General features: G+C 38.9%; 1 protein-coding gene across 4 annotated transcripts; it reads right to left on the bottom strand.

Annotated features, from left to right (window-relative positions):
• Positions 1–2099: 2099 nt before the first annotated feature.
• b3gnt2b (UDP-GlcNAc:betaGal beta-1,3-N-acetylglucosaminyltransferase 2b) lies at positions 2100–25487 on the bottom strand. 4 transcript variants are annotated; one of them, XM_004553476.4, is made up of 3 exons: positions 25281–25487; positions 10842–10986; positions 2100–5528 (listed from the first exon to the last, which is right to left on the bottom strand). In XM_004553476.4, exon 3 carries the CDS (start codon positions 5501–5503, stop codon positions 4310–4312), a length of 1194 nt encoding a protein of 397 aa, XP_004553533.1. In that variant the 5' UTR covers positions 5504–5528; positions 10842–10986; positions 25281–25487; the 3' UTR covers positions 2100–4309. The 4 variants fall into 4 exon arrangements, with proteins under 4 accessions (XP_004553533.1, XP_004553535.1, XP_004553534.1 ...); XM_004553478.6 differs by lacking the exon at positions 25281–25487 and adding an exon at positions 14337–14469; XM_004553477.5 differs by lacking the exon at positions 25281–25487 and adding an exon at positions 13441–13667.

Below are 25487 nucleotides of genomic sequence, written 5' to 3'. Positions count from 1 at the left end.
ACTGAGCCAAAGTCATTCTCGCAAAGAAGAGGTGGAGAGATTGACAATTGTGCTGAAATGAGCAGAAGCTGATGAGAATTGTCCTGATAAGTGGTGGAAAGGCTGAAAATGTTTCAGAAGTGGTGAATAAGCAGAATTTGGGCAGAAAAGAGGTGAAAACTCTGAATATTTTGCTGAAAAGAGTTCAATCAGCAGAATTTCTTCTGAAAAGAGTTCAATCAGCAGAATTTTGCTGAGAAGAGGTTTTTTCTGAAAACAGCAGAAAAAACAGAAAATTTTTCTGAAAAGAGTTCAATCAGCAGAATTTGTGCTGAAAAGAGTTCAATGAGCAGAATTCTGCGGAAAAGAGGTTTTTGCTGAAAAGTGGTGAAAAAACTGAAAATTGTGCTGAAAAGGGGTGAAAAAGCTTAAATTTGTGTTGAAAAGAGTTAAAAAAGTTTAACTGTTGATTGAAAGAAATGTTGCCATAAGCGGGATTTGAACCCGGGCCTCCCAGTCTGAGAACTGACGCTCATCTCACTGAGCTAAAACACAGGTCAGCCCGGCAAGGAAAATAAGTGAGGCCACTGATGATATGGCAGAAATGGGCAAAAAATATTGCAAAAAAAAATTCAATATCTCAAAAAGTATAAAAGTTATGAACACCAAAAGTCATAGCCGGCATTAGCAGAAAGAGCAGAATTTTTTAAAGTTTGAACGGTGAAAATCGGATGAAAACTGTGGGAGTAGTTAAGTGCCAAAAAGTGTACGGAAGCAACTAGAATATAGTGGAATAAAGAATAAAGAGAAACAGGATCTCAACACAATAAATGCTCTGTGAGAAACTGACATCGCACATCCTGTTTCAGCTGTTTGACCCACTGTTTACATTCTTGCTCTCAAGCTGCGCAGAAATCCATGTCAGCGCCAAACACGGAGAAAATACCGCAGAATGATCGGCTACTGCCCTCTGCTGGTGAGACACAATTACTACATTAGAATGGACTTTCATTGTTTTTTCCAACTGAATTGAACCACGTGTTCTTGTCAATTTTTAAAGGTTAACTAAAGAGATAAATAACCTTTTACAGGAAGGAATCTGTAGATTTCACAACATGAGGTCCACTGTTCACAGACCAGTGAGGCGATGGGGATCATGTCCTCCATTTCATTGACATTAAAAGATATGATATGGAGACTTGGTAATGAAAAGTTGAACATATATATGTAGTTTATTAAATATTGAATAAACTGCAGACTTTAAAAGCTTAATGCAAGCAAGAAACTGCAAAACTAAATGTATGCAATCAAATATATCAGAGATATTATTATTAATGTACAGAGACCAACTGTTTTGGAAAGAGGTCAAAGTGCTCAATGTTTTGGAGCCCATGTGAATTACAGCCTCAGTTTCATGTTCTTAGCTGATAGTAGTGGCACACGGTGTGGTGTTCTGCTGTTGCATCCTATCTGCTTCAAAGTTTGATGTGTTGTGGGTTCAGAGATGCTCTTCTGCACACTTCAGATGTCACGAGTAGTTATTTGAGTTTCAGGCCCGTCTTCTCTGGCATTAACACAGACGGCTGTGTGGGAAAATCCCAGCAGACCAGCAGTTTCTAATTTTCTTCCCCAGTTTGGGCTTTGAACTCACTGAAAGTCTTGGATTTAACAGCGTACCTTTGGGAACAGGCTCCTGTGACCCAGAGAGTTTTTTTTTTAGCTTCCTTACGAAAAACCACATTTCTGTTTAACATCATTAACAAGAAAGGACCACACACCACTCGTGTTTTGATTCAGCTGCACTGGCTAAACGTTTACAGTTTGTTTTTACAGCCTTTCATGGATCAGCTGCGTATTATATTACAGATCTATCACCTCCACATTCAGCCTCAAGGTCGCTGATGTCATCCTCCCAACTATTTTTTTTTAAAAATATTGGTATATCTTGCTTTGCATGTGTGTATCTTTAGGTTAACTCCTGCTTTAAAATGCTTGTTATTAGAAAAAAAAAAGTGACTTGAGGTTTAAAAAGCATCAAGATTTTTTGTAATCAGACGTGATTGATTTTTCTAAATTCTCATGTACATCCTTAGAAACCATAAAAATCACATAACAGCATCTACAAAACCATTAAAATATAGCTTTATTGAAACATGATGTTAAAGCGATCACATTTAAGTTTGCGTGACATACAGTACATACAAACATCAGGCACAGATTTGGTAATCATCTTTGACTCGTGCAGGCAGCGAAAAGTGTCTGGAACTCACATTAACCAAAGTTTAAAGAAACCACACACACAAAAAAAAAAATCTTTCTGTGGGTTAAAAACAACACAGATACTCCACATAAACTTTGATTAAATAGAAAAAACACACAATGAAGGAACAGCCACAGGCCTCGTTACATTCAGCTGAATTTCCTTCATGATCCCCAGCTTGGACACATTCGGGACATTCAGGCCAGAAAAACACTGACTGTTCAAACTTGGATAAATTGTGCACCTTTTCCAATCAACAAATTCAACACCCACACACCTGTAGACAATCATCAGGCTGAAGCAACAATTAGAAAGCGATGTAAACAGTTCAGGCAGCCGCGAAACTACACAGTGAGGAGTGCAACGATTAACGGCATGTATGTCAGCAGTGACAGCGCTATGCACACAACAAGTGAAATATTAAATAATCCAGAAGCATGAAATACACATCTTTCAGGTTCTTATCTTCTCTTTTTAGTGTTGGTCTTATCCTGCATGAATATACTGAAGTTCAAAAAGAAAAGAGGAAAAACAAGAGACCTGGTGCGATTATCTGTAGGATGATTTCCAAATGTCACATAACGGATATACGAAGGATGTAGAGACTAACACAGAGATAATTAATAAGCCGATGCTTTAAATAAATCAGGTGGTTGGCAGTTTGGGAGTCGTGGGATCGCCACTGTTTACAAAGCTCTTGCAAAAAATGTTTTGTTGCCGCCAACCTGACCAGCAGGGGGAGCTCTAACAGAGACGAAGTAACACCATTACCCTTCATGCTGTGTGCGAGTCAAGCATCTCACCGTGTCGTGCATACAATACTGCTCAGAAGGAATTTTATGAAATACGAGGGAAAGGTAAATATGTGCAGGATGTCTCTTGTCAGGTGAATGAACCTAAACAACAATGAGCTAAGGATCAACTTTTAAATAAAACACAAGTTCACACACACTTTAAAGCTTTCACCAACACACAGAACCCTTAAGAGTCTCTTGCAAAACCCACGGACACTTTAATCAAGTAACAATTTGTGTATGTACGTGTTCAGCCTGTTTTAAAGAATCTAGACTCACTCAGGTCACAGTAAAGCAGCATTTATCCTCATTCAATGCTTTCCACGGGCACATAGCAAATACGTCACACCGAACGCTTGAAATGACACACCTGTGAAAATGTACTTTGGGCTTTTGTTAAACCTTTTTGAACCTGAAGCTGATTTAGACCAGCATTTGGATTTCTCTGAGCCCCGACCGGCCGAGCTGCGGAGAGCGAGGCTAGACATCCCTGTCTCATTTTAATTGCTCCAACGTTGATCAGCCACACCAATTAAGGGAACTGCTTTTAAGAAACCACAAAGGTGGCTTCGGTAAAGAGACCTGGCCTTTAAAAAAAACATTTCAGCAGGTGGGTTTAATGTTGTGGCTGACTGAGAGCAGAGTCTCACCAGTGGAAACTGAGGAAATGATGTGAACAAAAACTCTGAGCTTTAGAGTCGTGAGTAAATACTTCTGGGAGTGTGGTTGGAAATAGCAGCACAATCTAAGCCTCCAGCTATGACTACAAGGAAGTGTTCACCGGGAATGCAGGAACTACTGTTTTTCAGTGTTCAGAAAGCAATCAATTGCTTTTACTCACTTCAATAACCTGACCAGCATGTTATAGCTTAACCAAAACGACCCTTGGGTGCCAGGCAGACACTTTCCAGCTCTCATTTATTTAATACAGCATTGAGACACTTTGTGGTGGAGGTGACAGTGTTAAAGCACATAAAGGCCATATAAATAGCTGTGATATAAATATATGAACTCAAAGATATTCACTTTGGGTGAAGGTCCTTTGAAAGTTAAGCAGAGTTAACTCCTCTGTGGAATAGAGCCATAATACAAAATGTGAAAAATCAGCGCCGCCCTCATTTTTTCAGGCCACAACGCTCAACCAGGCAGAGGATCCGTGTGGACATCGTAGTAATATCTTAACTTAAAGCTGCCAACTTTTAAAGTTCAAGTTAAAATATTTGGCCCTTTGGCCTTCCTTGTGATCTATCCTGACATGTTTTCAGACTGACTGCAGTCACTGGCAGGTCAGGTTGGGTCTACTGAGCCAGGCCCAGATCTGGATCATCTCCTGTGGGGTCCTTGGGTGAACCAGCATTAAGCTCTTGTAAGCGCAGGGGTTCGACCTGTATTTCTCCTCTATGTTAAAAGTCCTGAAGCCTTTGTGCTTTTCGGGGGCCAGCCCCAACTTACGAAGACACATACCCGTGTAGACGTCATCTATTGGGTACAGCGCTACGCGCTGAGATGCGTTATGCAGGCGAAAGGCGATGTCACCTGAATAAAGGTAGCCGCCTCCTCCTGCGTACGGTGGGTAGATTCCAACATACATGCTCTCTGGTATGAAGTATTTGACCCTCTTGTCTCGGTGGGGCCCCGCATTCGTGATCACATCACCCACAAACAGGTCCTTGGCTTTGGGTCCCGAGAGCCCCTTGAGAAAGTCCATGATGCGGTAGGTGTTAACGAAGACGTCGTCGTCGCCTTTGAAGATGAATTGGGCGCCGGAGCAACGTGCCTGGATCCACTCCAGGAAAAGAACTTCTTTGACAGTCAAATTGAAAAACGAATCACGGAAATCCCACTGGATGATGTCTTTATGGCGGGCGTTCTCAAAATGCAGCATACCAGACAGATCTGGGTGGTGGTCTCCAGGTGTTGCGTTACCAAGGAGGAAAATGGTAACCACTGTCCGATTGGCTAATACGCCTGCTTTTCCCCAGGACTGGCGGATGGCCTGGCGGCGATCAAAGTGAGGCACCAGCGATTTGACAGCCAGCAGCAGAAACGGTGGCTCCTTGCAGATATCCATCTGGTCCATAATGATCGGGTAGGAGCGGCAGCGCATGTAAAGCAGGAAGTCCTTGAAGCGGGGCAGCAGGGAGTTGTAATCTTTTACCTGAGTGGTCACCCTGAGGTTAGGCTGACAGACGTTGGATGTCAAACTGGTGTCATTGAGCCACTCAGGGATGTCGCTGCTGCGGTTCGTCATGAAGATGTGATTGCTGTGAACGTCCAGAATCTGCTGCTGGCGGTTCCAGTAGGCCGAGCTGGGAGCCACTTTAGCCCAGAAGCGTTTGGAAGGGATAAGAATCTTTTGATGTCCACTTTTGTCTTGGTTGATGTTCCGCGAGATGATGATGAAGATAAAGAGGTTGACCATAGTCAGTGACACCACAACCTTAAGCCTCATCTTTGGCAGCAGCCCCATGACAGATTACCGCACACGCTGACACCTGTGCAGACACACAGAAGAAGAAACAAAGACTTTAGTCTTCACTACAAACTGATCTTTAGTTTTCATCTTTTACCTTATTCTCAAATCACTCAGGTAATTTCAGGTAGGAGGAAGCACGAGGGAGAACAGTTATCTATGGTGAAATGAGCAGGTTTACAACTTCCCTCTGTTGAGAAACAATGGGTGGAAAAAGGAAGAGAAGACACCTCAACCACACTGACAAAACAATCACATGGAAACCCCCGTTTGTGTTGTAAGACGTTGTGTAAAACTATGTCAGAATAGTTTGTTTATCCAAAGCAACAGCAAGATCACGTATTGATCTGATCAAGAAGGTCAGAGGTCAAACTGCTGATAAGACTGAAGCAGAGTGGTGTCATCTTCACACTGAATCACTTGACTTTTCACAGGTTGACTGATATGGTGTATAATAATGCTTTGTTTGTTTGGCTGTCATAGTTACTTCTGAGTGAACATGCTGGTTCACTCAGAAGTGATGGCTGTGCTTTCCAGTGAGGGTTAAACTGATTTCTTACAAAACACTTAAAAACTTCCTGTAAAACTTATGAGGTGGCATGTCTCCATTATCACCATAATCAAATCACAGGTAGGGTAGTTTTTTTTCTTGGAATAATTAAAAACAAAAAATACTCCTCCTACGGCAGACACAAAGATAATTTAACTTTGAGCTACCTAACTAGATCTGCAATCATCAGGCCTTGCTATTTTGTTCACTTTATTTATGTGTGTTCATGCAGCATGCGTTCACAACTGTGAGCCTGAACTGATCTAATTACCAAGCTGCGTGTCCAGACCAGTCCAAACTAAATATGAGAAACCAATTAGCAAATGATCTGCTTGGTGTAAGGAGAGTTCAAGTTTACCACATTAACTGTCGGGATGAAGCACGATAAGGTAGTCTGCCTGAAATCACAGCATACACCTGCATTTCCACTGACAACATGTTTACTCGTTTACTACGCCAGAGGGCAATTTAACGGAAGGCAAACATTTGAGGATTCATTGTCCTCCTCTCTGCTTTTGTATCCTTTGCTTAAACCAATAAGAAATGAGGACGACATGTGAGCTTGAACAGACAATACCGTCCTTTCAGGAGGCTCAGCTGTGCCTCAGGTTTCTGTTTAGTCACGCTTTCCCCTCTGAAAATGTCCTTACCTGGAGTTCCCCTCACTTTCTCCTTTTTCCTGCAGACCAGTGAAGCAGCCACTTTAACGCAATATTTTCATCAAGTTATTGATAAACTACATGTTTTGGTACTGCTTAACCATACTTGTGACAAAGTCTAACCGAGTAAATGTTTTCACTGTGAGGCTGCACACTTCTGGGCAAATTTCCAATCTTAACAACACTCTGAAGTCATAAAGACTAAAAGTAAAATAAAAGACGACTGGATAATGATATAAGATTGCAAGCTCTGAAAGCCAAAAAGGGTCTGCTCATCTGGGAGACATTAGGGCTCATTTAGGGAAAGTGCTTCTTGATCATCTCAGTCAGAAAAGCCGCTCCCCAGCATTGTTTCCAATCGAATAATTTCAGTGATTTCAATGAGATAAAGACTTTTGCTGCTGTTATTTATTGTTAAAAATCAAGCGCAGCCTCTTCTTTTCTGCTTTTTGGCACGACCGAGGTGCCTGTTTGCTTTCACTTTCCTCTCATCTGCGTCTGCAGACATCTCATCGCAGAGCTTTTGGGACAGACAAGACACTTTGAGTTATATTTTAGGTTTAAGGAAATCCCGTTGTAGCATTAAAGATTACAAGACACAGGATTTGTTTGCTGTTAACCAGGCACAGGTAGGTTATGAGGCACTAGTTTGTGTTGCTGGGGATTTTCATTGTATCTGACAACTGTTTAGTCTTTTTTTTTTTTAGAAACATTTGGGTGTAAGGGTACTGCTCATTGGTGTGTTTAGAGATGGTGTAGGTGTTTTTAATTCTAAACAACTTACAAGAATTTAATTTTGCCTTCACCTGTTTCCACCAGGTTTTGGCCCCAGAGAGCCGAGTCAGGACATTAAGACTTATTTATCTTCATTACAATTATCAATGTAAACAGCTCAAAAAGCGGTGCGAGCTCTGCCTGATGAGCTAACAGATCTGAACTGCTCCCTGGATCCTTCCTGCCTCTGTATTGTGTTGCTCTCTCAGCCTCCTAGCAACAACTCTCCACTGCTGCACTCCTGTTTGCTCTTCTTTTTCTATTCCGTGAGCCTCGTTCACTCCTCCTCACTCTGCCCGTCTCCATCAGGTTTCCTCTGTTCCTTTGAATTTGTTCTGACTCAACGCAGGATAGGAATACATCACACTTATCAGTATTATATCACCAAACAGACAAGCATGGACTTATGCTAGTTTTCCTTCAATCTCCTCTTCTCCCTTACTCTCATGGATAATTAAGCTTTCCCTTCCTCTGCATCCCATACAAACAAGATCACTTCTGGGAAACAAGTGGGTGGGTCGGTGGGGGAGGCTTCTTAAGAAGAAAGCTAAACAACATGTAGATGAAACCACAACTTCTGGATCTGTAATTAACCACCAGTAGTCTGCAGCAAAATCCACGCATACCTGCCTAAGTCTGGCTGACCATCTGCATTTGGTTTAAGACATTAAACTCAGTCATAGTGTTTCACATCGAGGCCATTTTAGCTGAAGCAATTAAGGCATGTTGGTGGTTTGACACACAAATATCATGCTTCTAGCTGTCAGCATTAAAAAGACAAGGTCTACACTTGTGGTTGACACTCACACAAAAACAGATTAGGCATAGTAAGGTCATGCACCAAACTTTAAGCTATAGTTTCAGTTCTTTTGCATTCAGTCAGTGTTGTTAGAGCTGACTCCAGCTTAAAGACAGTTAAAATCAGTTCACACATGATTTTCTTAATCTTGAAATATACATTAAATGAAAAACAAAACTTAAAGATGTGGAGGCACTGGAGGATGTGGAGATGTCTGGTCACGGTTAGTTCCTGACTTGAGCGCATTTGACAATAAAGCCTGCCTTGAAAGGACAGCTGGCAAGTGACAGCCCTCCTGCTTCTGCTGGGACGACTGTGGTTTTTCTATGTTAGGTTGCAGTTTCCTGGTAGGTAGAGTTAATCAGTGCAACTGGGAGCACCTGGCCAGTTTCTCTCATTTTACACAACACATTCGAACACTCATTCAACCAGTAACACTACTGACTAACAAACCTCATAATGTAACTTGAGGTTTTTGGATTCTTTGGGTTAATAATTCATATATTCTGGTTTAACACAGAATCTCTCTCATAATTTGTTTTGGCTCATAATGTCTTCATTATATTATGATATGTCTTTCCATGCCTGCGAGCCCACTGAGGTCCGCTTCGGCCTGAGTGACTTAAATCCCATCAGACAGTGGGTGCAATGGTCCACGCCTGCCTGTTCTTTTGGGACTGTGTGGACTCTTCCTACCGATCTACATTACAATCAACTATCTACGGCAGCAGACTTCAAAGTATAACAGGAATGACTATTCGACCGTCGGCCTTCCAGATGTCTGTGTCCATGTCTGCAACACAGTATAAGCAAGGCATAAGCTGGACTATGACACGGGCACGCTCACCACAGGAAGTGTGAGAGACCTCGAGTGATCAGAGGCAAAAATCAGCTCCAGACAGCTGTTACACAATTCTTCCACCATTTCTTCCATGGAAAACTTATGAATTTTACTTCCTCTGGAGCTCAGTGACCAAAGGCTTACTTATAGGTACGCTAAAGGACAAGTAAGTTCGAAAATTAAGGGGCGGGGGAAAAAGTGCAGTGCTGCAATGGCAAGAGGTGAACTTAATTCATTACACAAAAAGACATCAGAGCTTCAAAGCAATAGAAAAAAAGTCACCGTTATCATGTTTCATAATAACTGGAAGCAACTGAATTCAATTGTCTGGCCCCACCAAGTATGCTGGAAAGCTGTCTGCAAGTGAACACAACTGACTGATGGCCTTCTTGATTTGATTAATCTAACTAGATCTAGTTACCTCATAAAACCTCATCAATGTATTATTTTTAAATGGACCCTCATTTTAAGGATATGCAAAAACACATTTAGATCCAGAACATAAGCAGTGCCCCAAGAAAAGACAGTATGAGTCACATCCTGTCATCACAGGAAGCAGTGCACACCTATACTTGTTATGGTGCAAAGTACTCCTAAAAATGACAAAATAAGTGGACAGAAAGTTTTATTGTATTTTTTCTTAAACCGACTGTATGCAGAATCCACACAGAATGAGGAAAAAAAGTCGAATTATTAATAAACTAATAATAAGAAATAGTCTCACTGTGGTAAAAGACAGCAATGGAGCATGATAACGGTTCAGGCAGAGATGAAGAAACGCAATGTCAAAAAGCAGTCTGCAAACATCCGCAGTGGCACTTTTATTGCTCACAATAAACCTTTATGGCTCTTCTTTTGCAGAATTCGTCTGACTTGGCTTTAAAGATAAAAGATAATTATACTTTATTTAGATAACGGATTCCAAGACAGTCAGGCTTCTTTTACACAGATACACTTGACTACTTTGATTCAAGTCAACCATCAAAAGATGCCTATTAAAAACCTTTGTGGTATGATTAGGATTTTTGGGGGGTTAAAGGACTATACATTATACACTGAAACAATAGCATGTAATCTATTTTTGATTTTTTTATTCCATATAGATACAATTTGCCACCATCGGGACAAGACCTCTCTGTGTGTACTTTACATGTTCTTCCTGTATCTGCGTAGGTTGTCTATGGGCACTTTGGTGTAGTTTGTAACATAATTATCTGATCCGCTTTTAAACCTCTCTCCATTATTCATTAACTTTATGTTTATCGATCATGAAGCTTGTGGTGACACCATATGGTGTCGGGTAACAAACAGGTCTGTGGGATTGTGATGAGGTCAGTAATTTACCAGACAACACTAGACTGTGTTTGACCAGTGTGGCTTCCACCTGATAAAAAGGTTCACTGAGGTAAGCCATCCCACCTGAGTGGGGGATGGGTGTGAGACACTACAGAACAATGGCAGCTTGAAGGGCTGGGTTTGTACGCTTCTTAGTGGACCTTAATAGCTTTCATGATTATGTTTAGATGGCTTTAAATACTATACTGTGGAGAGAACCGATGAACAATGCACCTTCCTAAAACTTTAAACTTCATGTGTAAACATAACAGAATATAGCTATACAGATCTAAATGAGAGTCTTAATGTGACAGACATGTCAAGAGATGCACTGCCTATTCAAAACATTTCCAACGACGCACATTGTGTGATCTTACCTGTGCAGGTGAGTGGGCCTCTTCAGCTCTTGTTCTCCTGGTGTCTCCTCAGCACTTTTACCCCATACTTTTGTGCACTGTCTGGGGACAACAGCCAATGGGGAAAAGGGATCGGGAAGGGGAGGAGGCAGAGAAAAGACTGAATCTGCAAATGAGAGAGAAAGAACCCAGATGTCAATATTGAGGAAGAGAGCATGAGGACAAAAAAGACATCAGTTCTAATTTTATATACTGAAAGTGTGCTTCTTAAAGAAAGAACCAATAACCCTGATTTAAATACAAAATGATAAATATATCTTTATTAGTGTTTCTAGTAGAAGAACTGGTGAAGTCTGACCTCTGTGAGCAGTCATGATTGGGTGGGAGGGTGTATACAGCTTTTAATAATAAAATACAGTTTTATGTGTGATATTTGGAACAGATGTAGATTTGCTGTTAATGAAATTAAAACCCTGGTGTCAAAATTCACAGTAAAACAGAACTTGGTTTCATTTAATTTCACTTCAGGGAGGTTCAATCATTACTATGATTTATTTTTGTATCTTTTCACGGTTTTCATTTTTTTTATTTTTAAGTTAAGAATTTTCCTGACAGGTACCACAGGACAAAATGTGTCGACTAAATCTATGTGAAAGCAACAGAGCTGGTTTCCAGAGGGAGTGCTTTCTTAGTACAACAATAAGTAATTCCCCGTGTACAGTATTCTTACTTGAAATGCAGATCCTAATTTCATGCTGCATATAAACATGGCACTCTGATTGCCCAGTGGTACAAAAAGTGGTTCACTTCTTAACACGGTATAGTGCTATGGCAGGTTATGCTGCAAACCTATTTAGAAGAAGTGCGCTGCCACTCATGATCAACATAGCCAGGGTTTCTTTGTGTTAGCTGACTTGACAAAAACCAAAAATACTGGCCACTTCCTGTGCTACCTCTCAGGCTCCTAGCAGACACACTTATATTATCGATTTCAACATCCTATGTCACCCTTTTCTCAAGTTTTTGCATTCACAAGAGTTTCAGAAAACCTTTGACCTTTACGCCAAGATCACTGAGATTCAAACTCATTTGATATTTTTAAGGAGCACACCTATGGTATCAATTTGAAGTTCCTATGTTGCCGTGTTCTCGAGTTATTGCATTCACAAACTTAGGCGCCAGAGAGATTTGGTATCATGACAATGGTTTTAAAAATTTACCAACTGAGCGTCAATCAGACATTATCAAAAGGAACAGATGATAGATACAGACAGGACAAAGTCTTCTGAAGTCTTGTGATTTGACGTCTATAAATGCTGAGTGATTCAAAAATCAAGCAGAGGAATTTTCTAATCTGTGTTCTATTAGCTGCGGTTCCAGAAGTGTCAGAGAAACAGATCAAGCAGAAAACATTAAGACATTTTCTGCATCACCAACTGAACCGATCTCCCGTGACAATGTGACGCACAGTCTGCATCCCTGTAACTTTATGACTGAACTACATTCACTGGTGTTTGTAACACATGACTGAACAGACTGCATGTGGGACTTTTTCGTATAGCAGCAGATAATGTCTATTACACTTAGAGCAGACCGTAAATTAAAAACAAAAAACAAATCAGTGAGTATGTGGTGTCTCTAGCTAATGTTTAAACTTTGAACATAACCTGATCCTGACCAGGTTATGTGTTCAGAACAAGTTGCCATAACGATCTAGCGAGGTAAAAAAGAACAGTGAGTTTAAGCTTGCTAACCCATTTAACTTTGTAGCACACCTCTCTGCTCCGGTGTAGGTTATGTTCCAGATAAGAGACCAGTGAGGCGCTAAATGTATTTATTTATTTATTTTCTTAGACAGAAATGTTTGCATTTTTCTCTGAGCACCAATCAAGAAATGGTTTTAGAAGCAACTTTATATTTTATTCCCCTCTATGTTGCAGGAAATTTTATGATAATCTGACTTTCCCATATATTCAGTAAAGTGATAAATTAAATGTATACAGTCTGAGCCTGAGTTTATCTGATATACAGTTTGCCTAGAGGCTAATCACACTTACACATTTGTCTAATATTTTTAAATTTGCTGCAGCTAAAAGAAAAAGGATAACATCTCACTAAGCAAAACAAACAACATAGTTTATTAACTTAAAAGAATATCCAATTATTTTGTCCAGCTGACATGTCAGATCCTTTCATGCGCTGATGACATACTGACATGTTTGTTAAGTTAGTAATTTTTACAATACTTTTTTTGCACACTTTCAGCACCATATACACACACTCTACTTCTATAATCGCATACAGACACACACCATGACCCTCCTACCTCAATTGTCAATCCTTAATGTTTAAATTCCATAAAAATTTAGTTACTGCCACAAAACTCTGGAGGCTGGTCACTCAAGTGCAGGTAAACATCTGACTGACAGCAAAGCCATGAAACAGACTTCACATTCATGAAACACAGTGCAGACTATTATCACCATCTCACCGAAAGACAGGAGGGGTTGCTGTATTTAACAGAGCTCTTCTCTCCACAGAAACTAGACTTTGTGCTGTTCAGGACTAATACTTATTTTCAGTTTTAGAGATTTGTTTGCTTACTAATATTTGAGCTTACCCAAGGTACTTTTCCTTCTTAAGAGTCCTTAAATCTGAGCTTCTCCTCCTTACACAGACATGCCGTTGCGTGGATGTCTGCATAAAATCATCTCTCAAAGCATTTTGACTTTAAATTGTGTATGGGAGCAACTAGCAGGATCTTAAATAAACTTGTACAGTTTGTTTTTGTTAGATAAATCTCTCACAAACAGAAAGAAAGATATAAATATAAAGAGAAAAGTGAAACACAAACACACACACACGCAATAATAATCTAATGCTTTTGCAAAAGACTGATGTAGAAAGCTCGTTTTATATAAACATGACTGGGTTTTGTTAATCATTAAACTGCCTGTGTGTGCTGGTTAGATATGAGAGGACAGCAGATAGCAAGCATAGGCAACCTCTTAACGAAACAAACTGAAAAAGCCACCGGAGGATGGCCAAACAATTAAAATGGAGTTAATCATCGAAAGGAACGCCTGGCTTTGTTCCATTTCCGTTGCTTCTCATGCTTTCCATTGTGTTTGTTTGACCATGCTGAGAAACTTTCCTCTTTTCTTTCCTGCATATGCTCCTGTACATAAGTTATTTAAGACTAAATAACAACAGTTTGTTGGGCAAAAAACAAAAAAAACCTCCCAAAACAAAACTACAATGCAAGTGAACAATGCAAAAGAAAACTGTGCAGTTTTCCTATTTAAAACATTATATAGACCACGATGTTAATGCTAAAAAATTAATTACAGAAACCTCTAGTGAAAAACAAACAAACACATTTTTGGGTTTAGATTGTGAGTCTTGGAGGGCATCTAAAATGGACATAAAACATATTTTTGCAGCTCTGGAAATTTCACGAGTCTCTAAAATGCTGAAAAGGGCAACACAAATTTCAAAAGTGAAAAATCAACACACCTCTTTTTACTTTAAGGACCTGTCTGACCCCGCTGAAGCTGACATCTCCAATCACTTCTGTCTCATTTTACTGCCGCTAGGCTTTTCGTACTAACTGCAGATGAAAACACTAATTACATTTTTAACAGTGAGGTTAAAGCAACGTTAACTGCCATTACTATACAGATGAATGCACAACTAATGAAGCTCCACTGATCAGCCACGCCCTTCTCAACGTAAAACTTCATCATTTTTAGGAACTCAAAAACAGAAAATGTATCTAGGACATCCTCTCCACTAGCTGGTTGATATTTGTGGGCTTGTTTTGCAGCAGGTCTGGTTAGCACACATGTCCTACACACTCACGGTTGCAGAACACATGTCCTACACACTCACGGTTGCAGCACGTCCTACACACTCACGGTTGCAACCCTCCCAAAGTTGTGTGAAACAGGTCAGCAGGGCAGAGAAGCCTAAAAGGCTCAGGCTGCTAACTGCTGTGTGCGAGTGATAACAGATAAGTCTCCTCCACAGGCCACGTCAGGTCTGTGGACAAAGTTCAACCTTCAATTGATAAAGGCTAAAAAAAAATTAAAGATAAAGAGTCTAACCATTTAGAGGAGCATGCACCTGACTTAAGGGACGAATATTTATTGCAACTTCCCTTTAATTTTTTTGACCAGTGTTTATGCTGAAGGTAAAACGTCTCGTCTCTGGCACCACTTACGATATTTTGGTTTCACATTTAACGATTTCCTCTGTGGGTGTTACCAGTGGCAATGCATCGCAGTGAAAACTGGCAAATCAATGGGCAGGTCCCAGTTTTAAGTTTTTCCTTCTAGAGCGAGTGGAGTTTTCAGCATCCTCTGGATCAAAAACAGTTTTTCCACCACATAAAGAAACTGAGCAGAAAACCTGTTAATGATTTGAGGTGACAGAGCCACTGTTCTTGATTTACCTCTCTGTGGTCTGCTTAATAAATTCAACAACAATAAAAGTCAAGGAAAGGAACGCAACAGCCACCCATACCAAGCTAAAAATGGATCTGACTGGAACACTGTCACAGATTTTTGTTTAAACAAATGTCCCATGAAGCTATACAAAATGAATCTTGGGTTATATAAATAAAGCATGATAATTACTGATGATACTCAACAAGAGGATTACTGCCTGTCCCCAGTCAGGATCATCTCAAGTACATTTTGACAGTATGCATCTAGAAGTTCATCATTTCCTTTTATCTCTCTGACATTGTAATGCATTATAAAAGCACTTTGAATTACCTTTGTATATGAATCATCATTATCCATGGATTGTAAATTGTTGAGCAGACTCTCTTCACCTTTGTAGGTTGAAACTACCAAAGATAATTTTTTGGGGAGTAATACTTCATACAAGACTAAGATATTACTGTACGAAAAATGTGGGTCTAATGGGGACACGGTGCAAAGAGAGGAGGGCCATAAATAGCCTGAAGGCTGCAACTTAAAGAGGGACTGTCTGAGCTGGAATATATCCACCAAATGTCATGGCTCCTTCTCAGAATTTTCCATTGATGTGAGACAGTCTCCTAATTGTATTTGTTGGTTCTGATCTCTGTGTTGGTTTTATTAAAATGCAACACATGCATAACTAGCCTTAGAGGACATTCTGTTAAAAATCTCCCATTCATCCTCATCGGAATTACTATAAAACCACAATAACAACCTAAATATTTCAACCTAGAGGTCCTAAAAAATTGATTCCGTTCATCATCCAAGTTAATTGGATGAGTGACAAAACGTTTCTCCCACTGAAAACGCTACGTCCAGACAAACAGAATCAACCTTTAGGGTTTTACTTACCTCAATGATTGAGCATGCACCGAGACAAGCAAGAGGTCCTTGAAGTATACAGGGTGGGATTATGTTCCTGGTTTTGTACATGAGACCCAACAACAACAACAACAACAACAATCCTAAAATAACAAAAGCCCAAAAACTGAAGTAATATCAGGAACACTAATTTCCTTATCCAAATATGGCTATGGGGTGGGTTCTACGGGGCGAAGAACAGCTCTCAAGCTCTGCACATTTATTCTCAAAACAACCTGAGGAAATGTTCTTTTTTTCCTCCTAGTAATGCTAAAGTGACCATTTCTAAGCTACAGTATAGTGATGGGGAAAGGAGAGACATTCACTGCCTCACAATAGCACTGGAACTTAAAATAGACTGGAATTTCTCATTATCAACAAATACTTGTGACCCTGGCTACACTTAGGCCACCTGCTAGTCATTTGCTCACACCAGCACACACTGAACTTAGGTAGTGTCACTCCAGTGTGACCTGATGAGCAAAGATGAAGTGCACTCTGCAAAACGAATCATGAACTTCCAGTCTTTAGAGAAATGCATTGACAAGGCCCTCCCTGCAACTATGACAGATAGCCATGTTTCCACTGAAAGGCTAATTGCAAATAATGACAGGAACTCCTTGAGAAAAACAAAGAGATTAACCGAAGATCTCTGTCTCAAGGGATTATAGTGTACATCTTAAACATTATAAAGCTTGTAAAAATGAAGTGAGACATCCTAGAAAGTGTTTGCCAGTAAGAAAAAAACCTAAATGGTAGCTTTGTTTACAGAAATTATGCATCTGATGCTAATGCAGCAAGAAAGGAAATGGACTCTTTAAGCTGATCAAGTGACAATGTTATCACATCTCCCGAGGAAGACGATAAAAACGAGTAATTTTGCACCTGCACATTTAAATTGTGAAGAAAGCGTGTATGGATTCAGATGACTGCTAAGCTTTAGCTTTAACTCTACATTACACATAATTAAACACCACCAATATCTCAAGGTTTTCTTATGAATCTACCCTTCTTTTCATCCCCTGATAGTTTTAAAGTCACTATTTAACCCATGTTATTATGTGCGTGCCAGCACAGCCACAACCACCTCACCATGTATACTTCTCAGGCTCCTAACATGACATGGTGAGCTGCATGCTTTTTTGCTAAAAAATCTTTTTGAAGCTATTGCATTGTGCGTGCACAACTTTTCTTTATGTCAGACGAGATCAGAATCACATTATGATAACAAGATTATAGTTTTCCATGTATAATTAAATAAGGGAGAAAGTCCATAACTCAGACATCATTAGGCTGGAATCCTTGAATGACCTGTGATATCGAACCTACTTTGAAATATATGGAAGACCTTAAATCCACCTAGAAACAATACAAATGACAAGCCATGTGGTCTCAACTTGAAAATATCTGTCTGGTTCTTGTGCATTAGCGAACTCCTATAGCTGGCATTGCATCTACATAGTTACTATGAATGGCTAAATGGATACAGATTCTTAGGAACTGAGGCCAGGAAGTGGTTATGTGGCAAAGACAAGAAGCACAAAGACAATGGTTCACACAATGACTGTTGTCAAAAGGGAACTGATGTTTTCACATTTCTAAGTGTTTTATTATTGAGCATTTTTAATAATAGTTTAGATTTTCCACAAGATTCACCAAGAAACAATGCTTGTAAATTAATTGGGTGACAAAATAGCCACTGACAATTTAGTTTCCATTATCTTTTTTATTTTGAGTTTGTGTGAGTTGTTGACCACTCATATGTTGCCCAACTCCAGTGTTCCTGTTACCAGACCGCTAAAAGCTACCTCATGACAAAGACTTAATGGAACAGGGGAATACAACAGTAACAAGATGACTCATTAAGGATGCAACAATTCACATTTCCATTGAAAGTAACAGCTTATAATATGAACTTACATGCGTAAGTGGAGAAGATGATACATTTTCCAATGATCTTTTATCAGTTTAATAAAGTATTACTCTAACCTTCAGTAAATTAAACCCTACTTACAAAAAACAACAACTTAAAAATCGGTGAATTTCTTTTGCTAAAAAAGTGGGCATCAAAATCTTTACTTTTAAAAGCGGACAACTATAAACCATCAACAAGAACTATGTTGTGAACCATTAACTTCAACAGTTCAACAGTAAGTTTTAAAATTAGGAGATTTAGTGAAACTACAGACACTATTAATTATGTTTAAGGCTAAAAATAATACTTTGCCTTTCACGTTACAAAGTTTCTTTTCAATGTGTTCGGGGGGTGAAGACAGCAGAAGGAAATTTCATTTTAAGCATCAACTAACTAGGACTACACAAAGATTAATGAGTCCAACAGTTAGGGGTATACGACTGTGGAACTCTCATTATAATCTAAAGAACTGTACAAATTTACATTGTTTTAAAAAGTCTAACATGTCTAAAACAATAATTCAATATGAAGAATATGAACCAAATTGGAGTTAATTGAAGGTTTTTTTTTTTTTTTTCCCCCCTCTCTCACGCTTTCTCTCGCCTTATTTTATTCTATTTACTTATTTTTTCTCCTTGTTATTATATGAAGTGGTATATTGCTGATTGTAAATTTGATGTTTGGTGTGCGTTAGGATCTGGAGATAAATGTTAGTGTGTTCCTTGGTTATTAGTTGGATTGCAGATGGGGGCAGGGTTTAATAAGAATATTTTCTTCTTCCTGCTCCTTTTCACGCATTGTTACAGTGTTATACTGAGAAAAAGCATGGTTTGTGTGTATGAAAGGACAAAACTGTTAAAACTGTTGAACCAAGTGTGAAATAAATAAATAAATGAAATGACATGAAATGAAATGAAATGAAAACGCACCTTCAAACTTTCTCCAGGTGGTTTTCATATACAAATAAAGCCAAGGATACAAAGCAGTCTAAACTTTAACTTCGTAAAATGGCTCGGCTTCTTTTAGAGTACTATTGACAGCATAAACGTAGGACCCAGATAAAGACAAAGTAGTACAACTCAGTCAGAAATGCTGTCTTTAGTTTCCTCAGTGTGCCATCATCCTGCAAGTCATCACTTACATTAGGCAGTTCTGTGAGTGTCCTGGCTATTATACTGGCATCACTTTAGTTTTCCTCCCATTATCATTAATGTCTTTTTAAGCCCACTGATGTATTTGCCATATTCTGGAGCGACCACGGACTGTAACATTATGGATTAATTCTGTCTACTCAGTAAGCTGTTTTTAATGGATCTTGGGAAACAGCGGCAGCAAAGCAATTTATAGCTGGTGCTAACTTGTGTGCAAATGCACATCTCTTCATATTAGTGATTAAGAAACCCTGGTATTGTGAAACGACTCCGTTTCATGTGACAAAAAGTTGAACAAGCAGCCATTCCGGAATCTCTGTTTGAGCAGTATGTCTCAACCTTTGCGGTTTAACGGGGCTAACATTGAAAGGTTCCGTTTTGAGGCTGATGTAAGGAAAAGGAGAAGAGGCTTGTGTGTTTGATTTTGACAGTCTTGTGCAGAATACAAAAAGTCAGACAAGTTGAGCCTGGATGCGCAGAGAGATCTGAGCTGCTCTGCCACTGTATGACTGACTTTATGGCTCACTCCACCGTGAGTTGATCCCTGTTGTGGGTCCAATATATAAATAGAAAAAAAGGAATGAAATTCCAGACAAATGTTATAAAGGTACTGTTTTACCTGTTCGGCTCCTTATACTTTGCCACATGTGAACAATGTTAATTGTAATTTAGAACTCTTTTTCCTGGCAAAAGATGTTCAAGGTTTTTCCCAAGCTCAAAAAGCACAGTTTTGCATAAGGCTTTTGATTTCCCTTGATTTGTTTTTGTTTTCAGTTCACTTGAATTTGCCCATTTCCGTTTAGCTTCAGTGTCTGGTTTCTTCATTAGTCCGTTTAATTATCACGATATTAAGAGTAATTTCAGAATACATTTTACAATACAAGCCTTTCATGGAGGCAGTTAATGCACAATCACGCCAAGAATCACCCCAAAATCGTGCAAAGATATATTTACCAAATTGACAAGACAATGAAAAAATATTTTACTTTTACTTTGGAATGTGTACACCCCCCCTATAAAAAATATTATATATATATATATATATATATATATATATATATATATATATAGTCATTGCTAGATGTTTATTAAATAATGAGTAAACATGTGTACAAACATTTTTAATCACAGCAATGCTGAGGTTTATTTGGGGAGGTGGAACCAGATTTATTTATTTTTTTAATGTAAAAGAAATTCTGTTGTATAGTGAACTAACTAAAACTTTATAAATACATTTTTCCCCATTTAAAAGAAGAGCTTACTGGTGGTGTTATGTTGACCTTCATATAAAATCATTTGAATAACTGAGAACAAAATTACTAACTTCTGTTGAGCAAACAATGCCCACGAAAGGTTTGCTTTTGATGTTCAGAAACTGAAACACGTGGTTGTGTGCATAAGTGACTGTGGTCACTTATGCACACATCTTGGCATTACTGCCAAGTTACAAGCTTTATAGCGTGTAAGAAACTAAACCAAAGAAAAACAAAGAACTCCCCCAAACTCTCTGGGTGTTGGATGTGATCATGAATATTTGAGAAAGAACAATGTTAACACCGTTGGGTAGCAAACAAATGAACAACATTTAGAGAAACTACGTGAACAGGCCAAATATTTATATTCACAGTTTGGGTTCAAGTGTTGACAGTAAGGTGATAATATTAATAAAAACTGATGGTAATTAATAGAAAGTAGAACAATATTTCTGTTTGAATGCAATGTTGTAATTCAGGCTCCATGACTGTCTAAAGGTGGTTTACAGTAAGCTGAATTAATTAGATTGTTTTTATTACTTTTTGTAGGCTTCTTATCTATTGAGCTGCATAATAACACAGCTTTTTTCTATATAGAGAAGTTTTTGGCACCCAAAGAGATTTTAGAACCAAAGAAAATCACCATCACTGTAAGAATTTTTTAAAAACAGTTTCTACATTTGGTTTTCATTTAATAATTTATAAACAATACCATCGTTTAGAGGATGTAGAGAAATACCTTATTAAACAACAGAAAATATACACTGCATTCACTGTACATGGGCACACGCGCCCCAAAGACTTCTTCTGGGGATAAGCAGTGTAACAAACCTACAGTGTGTGTGCTGTGCATGTAGCTTTGCTAAGTGAACATTAAGCTGTATAGCTGATCAGGCTGTGTGACTGGCTGTCTAAATGGGGCCTTGCAGATTTCTGTGTTAACGATAATGTGGTTATAGTACAGATCTATTGGGATGCCACCATAATTAGCACCACCCCTGGGTATTGCCAGATCTCCAGTTTCAGGATGTGCTTAAATTAATGACCTTGAAACAAGAGGAAGACGGCTGAAAAGCCAAATGTATGAATTCAACTCAGAGCAAAAAAGCAGCATATGCAGCAAATGTACTTCTGTACTTGTGTGAACTCTCTCCACTGTAGTATATGAGGAAGAAACCCTTAAGTAACATCAAGCCTAAAGTAAATAACCCTCACTCCTTTCCATGTTCCTTGAGCCACTAATTTGCTTACTACCCATGATGTCTGGAATATTAATGAAGAATTTGGGTGGTATGGATTAGATGAGGCGACACATTAATCTAGGGTCAAGGTCACAAGCCTTCAATTAAAAGGACACTTGAGTTTGTTCACTTCCTGCTCCGGAGTAGACATGAAAAGAAGTATCCTTTTAATTGGCCATTTATGCAAATAGCCACTGGAAGAAACTATAATAAACTCAAAACAACCTTCTGTTATATTTCACAACAGTGCAAAAAAACTGAAAACAATAGTCATGTGTGGCTATCTATAGTGCACATGGGATGAAGCCCAAACACCTAAAAGGAAACCGTAACAGTTCCTCACCCTCCACAGAGAAACAATGAAAGCTGTTACTTGCGGAGGACACATATACTAAAGGAGGTACCCTCACACTTTCTTAAGTAGTTAGCTATCTGTCTATTAAGCTTCGTAACCCGTGGATGGTCTCCAGCTCCACTGTATTGAACTCCTTAGTGTTACAGAAGCCTGCAATCGATATTCCACCAAAATGGTGGAGTAGGACCTTTTTAAACTACTAGATGAAGGCCTGGGGCCTGCCAAAATATCAACCTGATCAGCCTACAAGTAGGAAAACATAAAGAAGATGAGGTGCTGTTTGAATGGGGAGAATGAGGACTTACACACAGTACAACTGAATGCAATTTTCTCCACTGAAACAAATGAAATAATTAAAATAAATTTTAAGATACACTTCAGTGGCCTCCAAAATAAAGCCTGTGTGAGAAACACTGCTGTACAAAAATGTGTTAATAAATAGTAAATATTAGCAGAGCTTTTCTTCCCTCAGTGATGCATGTCTGTACGGTGATGGTATTAAAGACCGACTTAGCAACACAAACAAAAAACAGTCTCACTCAGATACAAAGGTCATTTGTATTAATGAATGTGTCTTTGCGGTTATTCATATTATGTTCTGCAGCAGCCAAAAACTAGGTTAGAAAAGGTACAAAAAATATATTAAAATTTTTTTTTTTTCTGTTTATCTTTATGAACTTTTTTTCGGGCTATATGATAACCCAACGGGCAGGGCTGAGATAGATTTTGGTTGCCCGACCGGAGATGTTGCTAGCTCCGGGACGTCGGGCTAGCGATTTTGCGAGCCCTGCGTTTGGTTCTTTAGCTGTCAGAATTGCTGTCTGAAGGCCAACAAAGATACCCAACGGATTTACTTTACCAAGCGGATCTTCACGGCCATTGGGCCATTTAAACTTTTTAACTTTAAGATGTCACACTGTGTCCATTTTTGGAATTATTGTGATTTAGTAAATAATTAATAAACAGTCACTTGTATAGAACGCCTTTTACTGTCACTATACACTTGTACAATGAGATACAGAGAATCTCCTACTCAGTGCAGCTAGCTACGATAGTATCTCATTCATGAATGATTAAACTAGGTTTATGCAAAACCATTAATCAATCACAATTCACACAGCATTATCGTCACAGGCCAAAGTTGGAAAAGTCACTAAGGGACACTAAGGGGGTAAAATTTGCTGGTTGACTGGCCAGGTTGCTCCCTCAGGTGTGTGGTCAAAAACAGGGTGCTGTCTATTTGGAGCTTAAAGATGAATGACTGTATAATAAACTGAAATTGTCAGACTATGTTTTTAGAGATATATTTTCAGACAATGAAGCCAAGATAACAAACACTGATAACATTGGAAAGTTTGGCTGTTTTTGTACACACCTGGGATTCTCTGTATTTTTCTTTGGCTGGCTTTTCACTTGTCACATTTATATCTGTGAATGATTACATTTCATGTATACTTTAATGCTGATACAGAATTTAGATGAATTGTACAGCACACTGTCGTAGAAAAATGTACATTTTCTAAGAGAAAATATCAGCTCTACCAAAATGAATTGATTAGACACGTTTCTGCACCATGTTTCTGTTGACCTTTTGAGTCCCTTTTTATTTTTCTTACTGTATCCAACTCAGTATGGGCTACACCCCTGATCTATAGTACAGCAATTTCAAATAAATATCATAGACTGGACAGATGTAATTTTAACAACATATTAAAACTAATACTGTTAATTTTGGCGCCTTTACATTCATTTTATCCACTTTGTATTCGTAATTCCATAACAGACCAGTCAGAAACTTCACCATGACTGATAAGCAATGCTCATCCTAAGTGTGGTTTGGATGTTTCTGTCTGAACATAGCACTGGTACAGGGCTGACGCACACACATCTGTGCAGAAAAACCCTTGGAAAATGTTGCTCGTGTGATTCAGAAATTTGATCATGAAGTGCATACACAGCAAAAAAAGGCAGAGAACAGACAGAGAAGGAAGAACAGACAGTTATATTGGGAACTTGTTTGTCCAGGTTTAACATTAACACCAAGTTTAAAACTAACTTTCCTCTGTGCTACTTTTACAGATTGTTTATATGTCCAAAGCAGGGAGGTCAAGCTCATTTTTAACTCAAGGGTACATACAGCCCTAGTTGATCATAAGTGGATCACTTGTTTAATCACTTAATGATAACCTACATGTTTGTGAAATTTCAACAGTGTATCTCCGTATTTTCACATTCATAGGCTTAAAGGCTCAAATTAGGTCCTATTTACTCCAGTTCCTAAATGAAATGCATTGCAGTACAATTAAACACATTTTTGAATTTTTTATTCATTCCTATTTTGAAGTTAGAATAAGGGAAGAATGTGTTTACAGTGATATGCGACTTATTTTCAGGGCATCTTAGGATGGTCAGCGAGAAAGATTATTGAACTTTTTCTATGTTGATTATTATGCAGTGATTTTACTGCTTAAACTTGGCTATATATGGCTAATAAAATAAATATTGACAAACATTTCCATCTTTAAGGTTTAAACAACATGCTGGAATCTGTAAAGATTTTTTTTTTTAACTTCCCAGACATTTTCACTCCCAGAGATTGCTGGCACAGCTCACCAAGAATGAAAATGCATTTTGGATTTTAACCCTATTTAGTGGTCGAGACTTAACTGGGTAGTCCACCCCGGCCACATGTTTTGACACCCCTGCATTCGATGTGACACTTTTTGATTGAGAATAGCTACAAAAATTTCTTACTTTAGTTTTTGATTCAGTCACTTCCAAGTGCCCGAAGTGCTTTCAGTCTCGCTCAAGTTATTGTTAATCATAAACACATCTTGATAGGCAGCTTAAATATTTACTGCATTTAACCCCGAAACAGGTAAGTCCATTAATTCATTAAGGTTAGTCATTTAGCCCTAAAGCAGAATAATGCTGTATTTTTAAAGATAGTACTGCTTTACAAATGCCACGGCACTACGTCTTGTCATAGTCTGTTCTTCCTACTGCGTTTCTGGTTTCTTTCTTGAGTTTTCCTGAAAAGGAACAAGCACTTTTTATGTACAGTCCTGTTCCCCGAGCAACTCGGACTTTCCTGGAAACTTGCTGGGTCGGTTAACTTACTATGAGGATCTAGTTCAGCTACTCGATATGATTGTTACTCCGGACAGGTGGGAAAAAATAAACTCGGTTGAACTCACTTGCTTGGCAGTCAGCCTAGAGACACTCCGACAGCGGCGAAATAGTGAAATAAATCCATCACGTGCCGTTTCCGGTGGCTAATCGTCGTCTGTTTACCGAGGACCTCCCGTGTTTTCCCTCCGCTAACAGCCGAGATCTGCTGCTTATCGCGACTGGTCTATTTTTTAACCGTCTCAATTGTGACTGCACTCGCGGTCGCGGCACCT

Source organism: Maylandia zebra, linkage group LG13 (genome assembly GCF_041146795.1).
Source record: "Maylandia zebra isolate NMK-2024a linkage group LG13, Mzebra_GT3a, whole genome shotgun sequence".
Classification (NCBI taxonomy): Eukaryota; Metazoa; Chordata; class Actinopteri; order Cichliformes; family Cichlidae; genus Maylandia; species Maylandia zebra.
This window is presented reverse-complemented; position numbering and strand designations above follow the sequence as displayed.